The 15547-nt window shown below is 39.7% G+C and overlaps 1 protein-coding gene across 7 annotated transcripts in view; it reads left to right on the top strand.

The window, feature by feature from the left end:
- Positions 1 to 13746, top strand: part of L2HGDH (L-2-hydroxyglutarate dehydrogenase) — a 66698-nt gene extending 52952 nt beyond the window's left edge. For 4 of the 7 annotated variants that reach the window (XM_009427791.4, XM_063793376.1, XM_063793372.1 and 1 more), the window contains 2 exons: positions 11894 to 12106; positions 13024 to 13746. In XM_009427791.4, coding sequence (XP_009426066.1) covers positions 11894 to 12089 — 196 coding nt within the window. In that variant the 3' untranslated portion in view covers positions 12090 to 12106; positions 13024 to 13746. Of the gene's footprint in view, positions 1 to 11893 lie in introns of all 7 variants that reach the window. The other 3 variants (XM_063793373.1, XM_063793375.1, XM_063793371.1) reach the window with 2 other exon arrangements.
- The last annotated feature ends 1801 nt before the right edge of the window (positions 13747 to 15547 follow it).

Genomic DNA, 15547 nt, shown 5'->3' with positions numbered 1-15547 from the left:
CACTTTGGATGGCTGAGGCAGGATTGTTTGACCTGAGGAGTTCAAGACCATTCTGGGCAATACGAGACCTTGTCTCTAGTAAAAATTAAAAAAAAAAAAAAAAAAAAAGAGCCTGGCGTGGTGGTGCGCATATGCCTGTAGTCCCAACTACTCAGGAGGCTGGGGCAAGAGAATTGCTTGAGCCTAGTGGTCGAGGCAGCAGTGAGCCATGATAACACCACTGCACTCCAGTTTGGACAACAGAGTGAGACCCTGTCTCAAAAATAAATAAAATTAAATAAAAAATTATAAAATACTAAAATAAATAGGTCAGGCACCATGGGCTCACGCCTGCAATCCTAGCACTTTGGGAGGCTGAGTCAGGAGGATTCTTGAGGCTAGGAGTTCCAAACCAGCCTGGACAATATAGCAAGACCCCATCTATACCAAAAATTTAAAAACTAGCTGGGTGTGGTGGCATGTTCCTGTAGTCCCACCTACTCTGGATGCTGAGGCAGGAGGATTGCTTGAGCCCAGGAGTTAAAGGCTACAGTGAGCTATGATCATGCCAGTGCACTCCAGCCTGGGTGACAGAGCAAGACCCTGTCTCAAAAAATAAGACTGGGCGTGGTGGCTGACACCTATAATCCCAGCACTTTGGGAGACTGAGATGGGAGAATTGCTTGGGCCCAAGAGTTTGAGGCCAGCCTGGGCAATATAGTGAGACCTTGTCTCTAAAAAAATATTTTTAAAAAACAATTAGCTGGGTGTGATGGTGTCCACCTGTGGTCCCAGCTATTCAGGAGGCTGAGAAGGGAGGATTGCTTGAGTCTGGGAGGTCAGGGCTGCAGTAAGTTGTGATTGTGCCACTGCACACCAGCCTGGGTGACAGAGTGAGGCCTTTCTCTAAAAAAAATAAAATAACCCAGTGGAGAGACATTGGTGTTGGATTGGTACATAGATGAAACAAGATTGGCTGTGTGTGTATAATTGTTGCAACTGGATAATACATACATGGGAGTTCATTATACTGTTGGTTTTCTTTCTTTTTCTTTTTCTTTTTTTTAACTTTTTGATGTGTTTAAAATTTTCCATTAAAAAAAAAGTGCTCTCAGGATAGTAATAGAAGCAAATGTAAAACCACTGCAGAGGGACACACCCTGAATCCAACCCCTCCCAGATGATTCCCACAGATAAAGTCGTACTGAACAGAAACTCACAATCAGAAGTTACAAACCACCATAAGTGACAGTCAGCAGATAAAATAAGTGGCAGAATTAGACTTCCAACAACTATGGGTAATAGTAATAATAGGAACTGTAAAGTAAATATGCTTCAATTAATCAAAAACGTAACGAAAACATGAAAAAAAAAAAAACAAAGAAAAAAGAACTAGGCAAATTAGTTGGAAACCACCTAATGAGAATTTCTGGAAATAAAAATATAGTTTTTAAATTTTAAAACTCAGGCTAGGCTTGGTGGCCCACTTCTGTAATCCCAGAACTTTGGGAGGCCAAGGTGGGAGGATTGTTTGGGTCCAGGAGTTCAAGACCAGCCTAGGCAACATAGTAAGATCCTGTCTCTACAAAAAGTTTTAAAAATTAACCAGGTATGGTGGTACACACCTGTAGTCCCAGCTACTCTGGAGGCCGAGGAGGGAGGATGGCTTGAGCCTAAGAGGTCAAGGCTGCAGTGAGCTGTGATTACACCACTGCCCTCCAGCCTGGGCAACAGAGCAAGACCCTGTCTCAAAAAAAAAAAAAAAAAAATTAAAGGAAAAACCTCAGATGACTAGGTTAGACAGCTGGTTAGACCTACCTTAAGAGGAAATTATCGAATTGGAAGGTAACTCAGAAGAATTTAGAAAGCAATACTGCAAGATAAAGATGTATCCATAGAAGTTAAAAGACATGGGGTTGGGCATAGTGGCTCATGCCTGTAATCCCAGCACTTTGCCAGGCCATGGAGGGTGGATTACCTGAGGTTAGGAGTTTAAGATCAGCCTAGCCAACATGGCAAAACCCCGTCTTTACTAAAAATACAAAAACTAGCTGTGGTGGGCACCTGTAATCCCAGCTACTTGGGAGGCTGAGACAGGAGAATCACTTGAACCTGCGAGGCAGAGGTTGCAGTGAGCTGAGATGACATCATTGTACCCCAGCCTGAGTGACAGAGTGAGACTCCGTCTCAAAAATAAAATAAAATAAGACATGGAAAAGAAAACTGAGAAGATTCCAGCCTATCTCTCATAGGTGTTACAGAGAAATTGAGAAGAGGCAATCCTTTGAGGAGAGAATACTTAAAAATTTTCTAGAATTGACAGACCTCAAATTCAAGATGTACAGTGCATCCCATCTGAGTAAATAAAACTAAATACAAGATGGAAATAGATTTCCAATTTAGTAGAGAAGGAAAAAAAGAATATAGAAAACTCAATAAGTGAAGAAAGAGGAGATAGAAACCTTAGAAAATCAGGTTAGATAGCATAAAATAATATGGTAGAAATCAAGCATATCAGTAATTACAGTAAATGTAAATGTATTTAATAGTTAAGACAGATTATCAGGTTGGATTTTAAAAAATCTATGTGCTAGAAAAATGCTTTTAATTTTTTTTTTTTTTTTTGTAAGACAGGCTCTCGCCCTGTCACCCAGGCTAGAGTGGAGTGCAGTGATGTGGTCATAGCTCACTGCAGCCTTCAACTCCTGGGTTCAAGCCATCCTCCTGCCTCAACCTCCCAAATAGCTAGGACAACAGGTGTGTGCCACCACACCTGCCTAGTTATTATTATTTTCCTAGAGACAGAGTCTCCCTATATTGTCCAAGCTGGTTTGGAACTCCTGGGCTCAAGTGATTCTCCTGCCTCATCCTCCAAAAGCATTGGGATTATAGGCATGAGCCACTATGCCTGGTATGGACTTATATATTTAGATTAGCAGTGGAGTTTTATAAAATACTAGATTGTCTCATTGTATTTGGAACTGGCTGTGAAGATGCCTGTTACTGCTTTTTGTAGCTGTTTTTCCAACCTGTAGTGTAATGCTTGACATATGACAATAATGTAATACAAGACTTCTCATGAATGTATGTATTTAGTTACACATTCAGCTGTTCTTGTTTCTGGACATATTTTTTTTTCTTTTTTTGAGACGGAGTCTCACTCTGTCACCCAGGCTGGAGTGCAGTGGTGCGATCTCAGCTCACTGTAACTTCTGCCTCCTGGGTTCAAGTGATTCTCCTGCCTCAGCCTCCCAAGTAGCTGGGATTACAAGCATGTGCCATGATGGCTGGCTAATTTTATGTTTTTAGTTAGAGATGAGGCTTCACCATGTTGGCCAGGCTGGTCTCGAACTCCTTGACCTCAAGCGATCCACCCCTCGAGCCTCCCAAAGTGGGATTGGGCCTGAGCCACCCTGCCCAGGATATATTTAAAAATAAAAATTAAAAAAATAGAAATTTTAAATTTTAACTTAAAGCTTTAAGTTTCTAGCCTTATTGAATGCCTACTATGTGCAAGACACAGATCTGCACATGTGGGTGATGTAGGGGTGTTGACACCATACTTGCCCTCAAGACATTTATGGTTTATGTTGCCTGAGATTTTCTTTCCTTTTTCTTTTCTTTTCTTTTTTTTTTTTTTGGAGATGGAGTTTCGCTCTTGTTGCCCAGGCTGGAGTGCAATGGCTCAATCTTGGCTCACCGCAACCTCCACCTCCTGGATTCAAGCGATTTTCCTGCCTCAGCCTCCCGAGTAGCTGGGATTACAGGTGCCTGCCACCACGCCCCAGCTAATTTTTGTATTTTTAGTAGAGACGGGGTTTTGCCATATTGGCCAGGCTGGTCTCGAACTCCTGACCTCAGGTGATCCACCCACTTTGGCCTCTCGAAGTTCTGGCTGAGATTTCAAATAATAATACTTACTTCAATTTGAAGTGTTCTGAGGGGAAAGCATATGTAATCCTACAAAGAAAAACCCTGAAGTTGCCTTAAGTGCTTGAAAAGGGAATGAAAAATTTGGTAGTTTAAACATTTCATGTTAAAAACTTGTTTGAACTAAAATGAAATCCTAGGAAAAACATCATTATTATTTATTTATTTATTTGAGACAGGGTCTCACTCTGTCACCCAGGCTGGAGTGCAGTGGTGTGATCACAGCTCAACTGCAGCCTCTACCGCCGTTAGCTCAAGGGATCCTCCCACCTCTGCCTTCCAAGTAGCTGGGACTACAGACACTCAGACACTCCCCACCACCCCTGATTGATTTTTTTTTTTTTCTCGTATATATGGGGTTTCACCATGTTGCCCAGGCTGGTCTCAAACTCCTGTATTCAAGTGATCCACCTGCTTTGGCCTCCCAAAGTTCTAGGATTACAAGCATGAGCCTCTGTGCCTGGCCAGAAAAACATTATTATTATTTTAAAATTTGGATTGTAGGGTTTTCAATATGTGGACAAGAGTATAGGGGACATTGAGAACATAATTTTTGTTTGTAAGAAAACTAAGTGTAGACATTTTTAACTGTGGTTAATCAATTTTAACCTTTATGTGCCTAGAAGGAGCAAAGGGAATGTACTGACTGATTCTCTATACAGCAGAGTTTTACATTGGACACTCAACATCAGTGGCTGGTCCTGATGTTGAGGGGAGAAATGCTACTTCGATTAGTTCAGATAAACTATAAATAGTATACAAAATAGGCCACATACCAGCTGATAAACATATGCGTCTCTACCCCAAGAAGTTTCAGCTTTCAGTCCCGTCCCTTCTTTTTGTGTTCTATGTGGTATATCTGATTCTTTAAGATTTTTTTTTAATTTTTATGGGTGCCTAGTAGGTGTATATATTTTTGGGGTACACGAGATATTTTGCTACAGGCATGTAATGCATAATAATCACATCATGGAAAATTGGTTATTCGTATCCTCAAGCATTTATCCTTTGTCTTATAAACAGTTCAATTACACTCTTAGTTATTTTTAAATGTACAATTAAATTATTATTTACTATGGTCTCCCTGTTGTGCTATCAAATACTAGGTCTTATTCATTTCATTCTTTCTATTTTTGGGGGGAGGTATCCATTAACCATCCCCACCTCCCCTGTAAACCCCCACTCCACACTACCTTTCACAACCTCTGGTTACAATCTTGCTCTCTTACCTCTATGCGTTCAATTGTTTTGATTTTTAGATCCCACTCATAAGTATGAACGGATGATATTTGTCTTTCTGTGCCTGGCTTATTTTACTTAACATAATGACCTCCATGTTGATGCAAATGACAGGATCTCATTCTTTTTAATGGCTGAATAGTACTCCATTGTGTATAGATACCACATTTTATTTATTCATTCATCTGTTGATGGACACCTAGGTTGCTTCCAAACCTTGGCTATTGTGAATACTGCTGCAGTAAACATGGAAATTCAGATATCTCTTTGATACACGGATTTCCTTTCTTTTGGGTATATATCCAGCAGTGGGATTGCTGGATCATGTAACTCTAGCTTTTTGAGGAGCCTCCAAACTGTTGGCCACAGTGGTTGTACTAATTTACATTTCTATTAACAGTGTATGAGGGTTCCCATTTCTCCATATCTTCACCAGCATTAGTTATTGCCTGTCTTTTGAATAAAAGCCATTTTAACTGAGGTGAGATGATATCTTCTTGTAGTTTTGATTTGCATTTCTCTGATGGTCAGTGATGTTGAGCACCTTTTCATATGCCTGTTTGCCATTGGTATGTCTTCTTTTGAGAAATGTCTATTCAGATATTTTGCCCCTTTTAAAATTGGATTATTAAATTTTTTTCCTATAGAGTTGTTTGAGCTTCTTATATATTCTAGTTATTAATCCTTTGTCAGATGAGTAGTTTGCATATATTTTCTCCCATTCTGTGGGTTGTCTCTTCACTTTGTTGATTGTTTCCTTTGCTGTGCAAAAGCTTTTTAACTTGATATGATCCCATTCTGGATCATACTGTTTAATTTCTATGTGTTTATATAGTTTCCAAAATTCCTCTTGTGATTGATTTGTAGTTTTATTCCATTGTGGTCAGAGAAGATGCTTGATATTATTCCAAATTTTTTGAATGTTTTAAGACTTGTTTTGTGATCTAACATATGGTCTATCCCTGAGAATGATCCATGTGCTGAGGAGAAAAATGTGTATTCTGCAGCCATTGGATGAAATGTTCTGTAAATAACTATTAGGTCTATTTGTTCTGTAGTGCAGATTAAGTCTGACATTTCTTTGTCGAGGTTCTGCCTGGGAGATCTATCCAATACTGAAAGTGGGGTGTTTAAGTCTCCAGCTATTATTGTATTGGGGTCTATCTCTTTAGCTCTAATAATATTTGCTTTGTATAGCTGGGTACTCCAGTATTGGGTGCATATATATTTACAATCATTATGTCCTCTTGCTGAATTGACTCCTTTATCATTATATAATAATCTTCTTTGTCTCTTCTTACAGTTTTTGTCTTGCAATCTATTTTGTCTGATATCAGTATAGCTATTCTAGCTATTCCTGCTCTTTTTTCATTTCCATTTTCATGGAATATCTTTTTCCATCCCTTTATTTTTAGTCTCTTTGTATCTTTATAGGTGAAGTAAGTTTCTTTCAGGCAACAGATCATTGGGTCTTGTTTTTTCATCCATTCAGCTACTCTATGTCTTTTTGACTGCAGACTTTAGTCTATTTACATTCAGTGTTATTGATAAGTAAGGACTTACTCCTGCCATTTTGTTATTTGTTTTCTGGTGGCTTTACAGTCTTCAATTCCTTCTTTGCTTTCTTCCTATCTTCCTTTTAATGAAGGTGATTTTTCTCTGATGGTATGTTTTAATTTCTTTCTTTTTATTTAATTTTTTGGTATCCATTGTATGTTTTTCTATTTTACCATGAGGCTTGCAAATACTATCTTATAACCCACTGTTTTAAACTGATGACAGTACTGATTGCATATGCAAACAAACACACAGAAAGAAAACTAATAAAAACTCTACACTTTAACTTTGTTCCTTGGCTTTTAAATTTTTTGTTTTTTTCTCTTTATATCTTATTGTACTGTCTGTGTCTTGAAAAGTTGTTGTAGTTACTATTTTTGATTGGTTCATCATTTAATCTTTCTATGTAAGATGAGAAGTTTATACACCACAATTATAGTGTTATACTATTCTGTGTTTTTAATGTGTGCTTGCTGTTATCAGGAAGTTTTGTACCTTTATATGATTTCTTCTTGCTCATTAACATCCTTTTCTTTCAGATTGAAGAACTCTCTTTAGTATTTCTTGTAGGACATATCTAGTGTTGATGAAATCCCTCAACTTTGTCTGGGAAAGTATTTCTCCTTCATGCTTGAAGGATATTTTCACTGGATATACTATTTTAGAGTAAAAGGGTTTTTTCCTTCAGCACTTTAAATATGTCATGCCACTCCCTCCTGGCCTGTAAGGTTTCCACTGAAAAGTCTGCTGCCAGACATATTGGAGCGCCATTGTATATTATTTGTTTCTTTTTTCTTGCTGCTTTTAGAATTCTTTCTTTATCCTTGACCTTTGGGAGTTTGATTATTAAATGGCTTGAGTTAGTCTCTGGATTAAATGCTGTTGGGGTTCTATAATCTTCTTGTACTCAAATGTTGATATCTTTCTCTAGGTTTGGGAAGTTCTCTGTTATCATCCCTTTGAATAAACTATTTACCCCTATATGTTTCTGTACCTCCTCTTTTAGGCCAATAACTCTTAGATTTACCCTTTTGAGAATGTTTTCTAGATCTTGTGGGCATGCTTCATTGTTTTTTATTCTTTTTTCTTTTGTCTCATCTGACTATGTATTTTCAAATAGCCTGTCTTTCAGCTCACAAATTCTTCTGCCTGATCAGTTCTGCTATTGAGACTCTGATATATTCTTCAGCATGTCAGTTGCATTTTTCATTTCTAGAATTTCTGTTTAATTCTTTTTAATTATTTCAATCCCTTTGTTAAATTTATCTGAAAGAATTGTGAATTCTTTCTGTGTTGTCTTGAATTTCTTTGAGTTTCTTCAAAACAGCTATTTTGAATTCTCTGTCAGAAAGGTCATATATCTCTGTTTGTCCAGGATTGGTCTCTGGTGCTTTATTTAGTTTATTTGAGGAGGTTATGTATTCCTGGATGGTGTTGATGCTAGTAGATGTTCTTTGGTGTCTGGGCATTGAAGAGTTGGGTACTTATTGTAGTCTTCACAGTCTGAGCTTGTTTGTGCCTGTCCTTCTTGGGAAGGCTTTCCAGGTATTCAAAGGGACTTGGGTCACAAGCCCAATAACATTGTGTCTTTTGTAGACTTGTAGAGGTACCACCTAAGTGGTCTTGGATAAGATCCAGAAGAATTCTCTGGATCACCAAGCTGAGACTCTTGTTCTTTTCCCTTACTTCCTCCCAAATAAATGGAGTCTCTTTCTGTCTGTGCTAAACCCCCTGGAACTGGGGGGTGTGGTGATGCAAGCACTCCTGTGGCCACCACCACTGGGACTGCACTGGGTCAGACCTGAAGCCAGCCCAGCACTGGGTCTTGCCCAGGGCCCTTCCCTTCAGGGCAGTAAGCTTCCTCAGGCCCCAGGCATTTCCAGAGATGCTGTCTGGAAGCCACAGATTGGGGTCAAATACTTTAGTAGTTTACCTGATGTTCTGTTCTACTGCAGATAACTAGCACTCACACTACAATACAAAGTTCTTCTCACTCTTCCCTCCCCTTTCCACAGGCAGAGGGGCCACTCCCTGTGGCTACCACCACCTTTGGTCCACAGGGTTTCTGCCAGGCCACCACCAATATTCACTTAAAGCCCAAGGGCTCTTCCATCAGCTTGTGGTGAAAGCTGCCTGGCCTGGGACTTACCCTTCAGGGCAGTGGGCTCCCCTCTGGCCCAGGGTAGTGCTAGAAATGCCGTCCAAGAGTGTTGGCCTGGGCCAGACGCGGTGGCTCATGCCTGTAATCCCAACACTTTGGAAGGCCAAGACGGGTGGATCACCTGAGGTCAGGAGTTCGAGACCAGCCTGGCCAACATGGTGAAACCCCATCTCTACTAAAAATACAAAAATCAGCTGGGTATGGTGGAGTGCACCTGTAATCCCAGGTACTTGGAAGGCTGAGGCAGGAGAATCGCTTGAGCCCAGGAGGTGGAGGTTGCAGTGAGCCGAGGTCACGCCACTTCACTCCAGCCTGGGCAACAGAGCGAGACTCTGTCTCGCAAAAAAAAAAAAAAAAAAAAAAAAAAAAAGGAGTGTAAGCCTTGACTTGGGGACCCCAAGAACCTGCTTGTTGCTCTACCTCACTGTGGCTGAGCTGGTACCTAAGGTGTAAGACAAAGTCCCCTTTACTTTTATCTCTGCTTTTCTCAAACAGAAGGAGTCTTTCACTGTGGCCACCACAGCTGGGAATGTGCTGGGTCACACCTGAAGCCAGCACATCTCAGAGTCTCATCCAAGGCCCATGACGCACTCCTTGGGTATCGCTGCTGGTTATTCAGGGCCCAAGGGCTCTTTAGTCAGCAGGTAATGTATCCTGCTAGGACTGGGTTTTTCCCTCCAAGGCAGTAGGTTCCCTTTTGGCCCAGGGTGGGTCTAGAAATGTTGTTCAGGAGCTAGGGCCTATAATGCGGGCCTCACAACTGTGCCCAGTGCCATATCCTACTGTGGCTGAGCTGGAATCCAAGATGTAAGACGGTCCTCTTTACTCTTTGCTCTTTGCTCCTTAAGCAGAAGAAAGGAGTCACTTCTATTGCAGCTGCCTTGGTTTGGGGGATGGATGATGCAAGCACTCTTTTAGCTACGCCAGCTGGTATCTCCCTAGGTCACATGCCACCCTAGTCCACTGACTATAAGCCCAGCCTAGTGCTAGTAGCTGAGGAGTTGGAGTCCTTGTGCCCTAGACTGTATTTCAAGTTTATCTAGGACCCCAGAGCTTTTCAGCCCACGGTGGTGAGGCTTGCAGGGAAACTCAAGTTCTGACCACTGGGATGGATGCTTCCTGTCTAGCTGGGGCAGGTCCAAATGCTCCCTTCATGTGCTGGCGCTGGCTGAGCCCAGCACAGCTTTATTCTCCACTGTGACAGGGCAGCACTGAGTTCAATGTAAAGGCCCCCAGCCACTGTACCCTCCCTTTCCCAAGTGCATAGGTTTTGTCTCCACACCACATGGCTGGCTGCTGCTGGGGGTGAGGGAGGGGTGGCATTGGCGATGCAGGACCATCTTTTCTGCCCTCCTCAATGCCTCTTTCAAAGATATGAAGTCAAAACCAGCCACTGTGATTGCTCACCTGATTTTTGGTTCTTGTGACGGTGCTTTTCTGTGTGCAGATAGTTAAAATTTGGTGTTCTAGCAGCCGAACCAATGTTTGTAGGCTTCTTTTCCACCGTCTTGCTCCACTCACTCCCATATCTGATTCTTACTTGGAAATTCTTACAGCTAAAAAATCTCTTGTCCAGATTCCCTGCAGGATTCTATAGGGAAGATCACTTAACTTTGTCGTACAACCTTTCACTCTTACTGTTATAATTCTTATTTACCTCTCTACGAATGAATAGTATAGCTCTGTGATTTCAGGCAAGTTACTTAATCTCTCTGTGTTTCTTTGCTGTTAAATATAAACTGTGTCAGCCTCTTAAGAGTTGTTTTGAGGATTAAATGAGGTAATTCCTAGCACAGAGTAAGCACTTACTAAATAATAGCTATTACTATTATCTCTCTTCAGCCAGCTGAAGTCTTAGAGGGCAGTGCCTTCGTAGTGTTCTTTGTATCTTCTGCAAGTACTTATCTGATTTGTCCCAGAATTAGTAAAAAAGGTTTAATATTGTTTCCTGATTTCTTGAGCCTTGCTGGTGTGTATAAGATAGAATTTTTCACACCGGGCTTCCTTGGACAAGTTTCATAAGAGGTGCTTTTTTGTAGTTCAAAAACATTGGATTCAAATTTCATCTGTAAATTTTAACTGTTTTAAAAAACAACAAAAATCTGTGAGCTCAAATGTTATAAAATAGAATTTTAAGTAATAAAGATTATCAGTGTCTTTACAGTTGTTCACACCTATAATCCCATCATTTTGGGAGGCTAAGGTGGGAGGATCACTTGAGGCCAGGAGTTTGAGACCAGCCTGGGCAACGTAGGGAGACCTTGTCTCTACAAAAAAAAATTTTCTTTAATTAGCCAGATGAGGTTGTGTACACAACCTGAGCAACAGATAAAGACTCTATCTCAATTAAAAAAAAAAGACTCTCATTTTATTAACATGCTGCTAAATTTATTTTTATGCTTTTCCTATCATCTTTTGAAATTGAAGATGATCCTGATATTGAAGGGTAAACTCTTAAAAACAAACTGCGAAACAAGAACTTGTTGCCATTTGCAAATATTTCTCTCCATAAATTTTAATTGTGTGAATTTTAAAAACAAAATAAAGTAGAAACAAATTTTAAAAACAAAAATAAGTAGAATAGGATACAGGAATGCAACTGACACATAACCTTTGCTTTCATTGATTTGTATTACTCAGATGAGGCTTATTGTTGCCATTGATTGATTTTTATAATAAATTCATTCTATAAATTTAAATAAAAATATACCTGTTCTAATTAAATGTGGATTTACCTACTACCTTTGGAAAGAGCAGACATTGATAAATAACTTACTTGTTTTTTATGTATTTCTTTGATAAGCGTTTATTACACTATTGTTACGTAATAGGTTTTAGGCTCTAAGCTAACAATATAGGTTTGACAGGCTACAACTGACAGCCTTTTGTTAAACATAAACTCATTGGGTTTCCATATAATTGTGCATTTAGAAGAATACTTTATTGCTTTAAGACTCTTTGGAAACACTGACTTGTAAAGTATCTTATGTCTTTGAGTCAGCTGACTCCCATCTTTTACTTTTGCAGGGGCCCAGCTGGAGTAAGAGCCCAGGCCCTGGATAGAGATGGAAATCTGGTAGAAGATTTTGTATTTGATGCAGGAGTTGGGGATATTGGAAATCACATTCTTCATGTGAGAAATGCACCTTCTCCTGCTGCTACTTCTTCCATTGCAATTTCTGGAATGATTGCAGATGAAGTACAACAAAGATTTGAATTATAAATAATGAAAGGAGCTAGGTATGCACTGTAATCTTCATGTCAGCAACAAGAGTGTACTAATTGCATTCTTTAATTTAAAAAATGGTTTTTAAACTTTCGTTTTTAGGTCAAAGATAACCACTGCATTGTTAAAATGATGTAACATAGAAATAATAATTTTCTACAAAAATTAGCCAGGCATGGTGGCGCATGCCTGTGATCTCAGCTACTCAGGAGGCTGAGGCAGGAGAATCAATTGAACTGAGCAGGCGGAGGTGAGCTGAGAGCTGAGATTGCACCACTGCACTCCAGCCTGGGTGACAGAGCAAGAAAAAAAAATAATAATAATTTTCAAGATGTTAGGCTGGGGGCCGTGGCCAGCACTTTGGGAAGCCAAGGCAGGTAGATTGTAGCCCAGGAGTTTGAGAACAGCCTGGGCAACATGGCAAAACCCTGTTTCTACACAAAGTTAGCTGGGTCTGGTGCCTCTGTAGTTCCAGCTCCTCAGTAGGCTGAGGTGAGAGGATCACTTGAGCCCAGGAGGTCTAGGCTGCAGTGAGCTTATGTTCATGACACTGCATTCCAGGCTGGATGATAGAGCAAGATCTTGTCTCAAAAAAAAAAAAAAAAAAAAAAAATGCAGCCTGGGCAACATAGTGAATGAAACCCCATCTCTACAAAAAATACAAAAATTAGCTGGGCATGATGGTGTGTGCCTGTAGTCCCAGCTACTTGGGGGCTGAGGCAGGAGGATCGCTTGAGCCCGGGAGGTCAAGGCTACAGTGAGCTGTGTTCATGCCACTATACCCCAGCCTGGGCAACAAAGTGAGTCCCTGACTCAAAAAATAAAAACAACAACAAAAAATAAATTCCATGCTTATTTACTTTGCGAATAAAGAGGCAAGGTACAGTTTTATCTGTCCGAATCCCTGACTTTTTTTTTTTTTTTTTTTCAGACGGAGTTTCACTCTTGTTGCCCAGGCTTGAGTGCAATGGTGCGATCTTGGCTCACTGCAACCTCTGCCTCCCAGGTTCCAGCGATTCTCTTGCCTCAACCTCCTGAGTAGCTGGGATTACAGGCTGGGATTACAGCCATGCCTGGCTAATTTTTTGTATTTTTAGTAGAGACGGGGTTTTGCCATGTTGGCCAGGCTGGTCTCGAATTCCTGACCTCAGGTGATCCACCTGCCTCAGCCTCCCAAAATGCTGGGATTACAGGTGCGAGCCACCATGCTCAGCCCTGAATCCCTGACTTTGTTAATGACCTGTCCTTACCAACCATGACCTAGAGAAGATTTGGCTTTTTAAGAGTTTTGGAGAAAGATGGCATAAAAATGGATTATTTCCTTAAATCAGTTTTTTAGCATTACGCTACCTAAGCTTGTTTGGTCTCTCATAGACAAGAAAATACATTATATTGTAGGTTACATTCTTTTAATTTTGAAGAGTCACAAAACTCACATTATTTAGAGCAACAATATTTGTATTTGGAAATTAAAAATTCATGATTTCAAGAAAATACATAAAATTTACATTTTTGAGTAGTTTGAATAAGTTTCTATCTTAATTATAATATTTGTAGGAAATAACAAAACAAACTCAAAGCCTTTATTATTTCCAGTCTCTTTGTAACTGATGTGGTATGGTATCATCATGAAATCTAAACAGTGTTACACTGAGTGGTTGTCCTGTTCTTTAATCTCTGTGGCTGAGAACTGAAATAACTTAGAAGAGACAGATTTTTATGAGAGCAGTTTTAGAATCCTGACACTGATGTATAGAACTCCAATTTTAAAAAGTTATTTATCTATTATATCTCTGATCTTTAGTCACACTAAGGCTCTCAAAATGTTGGCCAAGATTGGTAATGATTCATATGTACTTGATTTTTCAGGGCTCCTATAAACTTGTATAGGGATATTTTTCCATTTTTGATAACTATCTAACTTTGAGGCATTCACTTTTGTAAACCGCGAAAGTGCCTTACATTCACCTCATGAGTATTTTAAGTTGATGCCCAGTGCTGTGGTATATCCTGTATATATGTGTTTTGTGGTATCTATCGAAATTATGCTTATAATTTAGAAAGTTAGAAAATAGAAATTGTAAATGAAAATGTGGCGACCTGACTGCAGAACTTTGAGTACTGAACCACATTTAGGTGAGGCATTTTCATCCATTCTCTCTGATTTGCTCTCTCAGGATTCATCTTCTACTGTGTATGTCTTCTTTCCTCTTAGCTCTCCAAAGCTGTATGATGGATGGGTGAGAAGGATGTGCATTTTGGTTGATAGGAAAAATGTTTCTGTTTTCTTCCTTTTCTCCTCACTTCAAGCATTGATGATTACATTGATTGAGCTACCTCATCCATTAATTTGAAAGGCTACACTTCATCAGCTCATGTTCAAGAAGTAGCACATCCCAGGTAAACAGAGTAGGCCATTATTCAACTCTTAGGATGAGTATATTAAAAGCATTCAGATATCAATGACAGAAGAAACAAGCCCTAATGTTTCTTTATAACAGCTGATTCCTGCAAGAAATGCAAACACAGGATATTTTTCTGTTCCATTACAAGATTACTAAGAGATGGAAAATATTATCATTCTCTATTTTGTCAGTAGTACGATTGCATACATACTAAGTTGTAAACATTGAATTACAAAAAATGATTGTCCTAATTGAAGCAGTCCTCAATCCATTTGAGTCTGTACAATACCCTGAAAAGGAAACAGGTGCTGGAGAGGATGTGGAGAAATAGGAACACTTTTACACTGTTGGTGGGACTGTAAACTAGTTCAACCATTGTGGAAGTCAGTGTGGCGATTCCTCAGGGATCTGGAACTAGAAATACCATTTGACCCAGCCATCCCATTACTGGGTATATACCCAAAGGACTATAAATCATGCTGCTATAAAGACACATGCACACGTATGTTTATTGCGGCACTATTCACAATAGTAAAGACTTGGAACCAACCCAAATGTCCAACAATGACAGACTGGATTAAGAAAATGTGGCACATATACGCCATGGAATACTATGCAGCCATAAAAAATGATGAGTTCATGTCCTTTGTAGGGACATGGATGAAATTGGAAATCATCATTCTCAGTAAACTATCGCAAGAACAAAAAACCAAACACCGCATGTTCTCACTCATAGATGGGAATTGAACAATGAGAACACATGGACACAGGAAGGGGAACATCACACTCTGGGGACTGTTGTGGAGTCGGGGGAGGTGGGAGGGATAGCATTAGGACACCTAATGCTAAATGACGAGTTAATGGGTGCAGCACACCAGCATGGCACATGTATACATATGTAACTAACCTGCACATTGTGCACATGTACCCTAAAACTTAAAGTATAATAATAAAAAATATATATATATAAAAAAAAAATACCCTGAAAAATAAAAATGAAAAATTTGTTGAAAGTGTTTTGAATATGTAGGTTATTCTGCTTGTAAAACA

The sequence above is a fragment of the Pan troglodytes genome, chromosome 15 (assembly GCF_028858775.2).
Source record: "Pan troglodytes isolate AG18354 chromosome 15, NHGRI_mPanTro3-v2.0_pri, whole genome shotgun sequence".
In the NCBI taxonomy this organism is placed as follows: Eukaryota; Metazoa; Chordata; class Mammalia; order Primates; family Hominidae; genus Pan; species Pan troglodytes.
The sequence above is the reverse complement of the archived record's forward strand: the minus strand, read 5'-3'. Positions and strand labels throughout refer to the sequence as shown.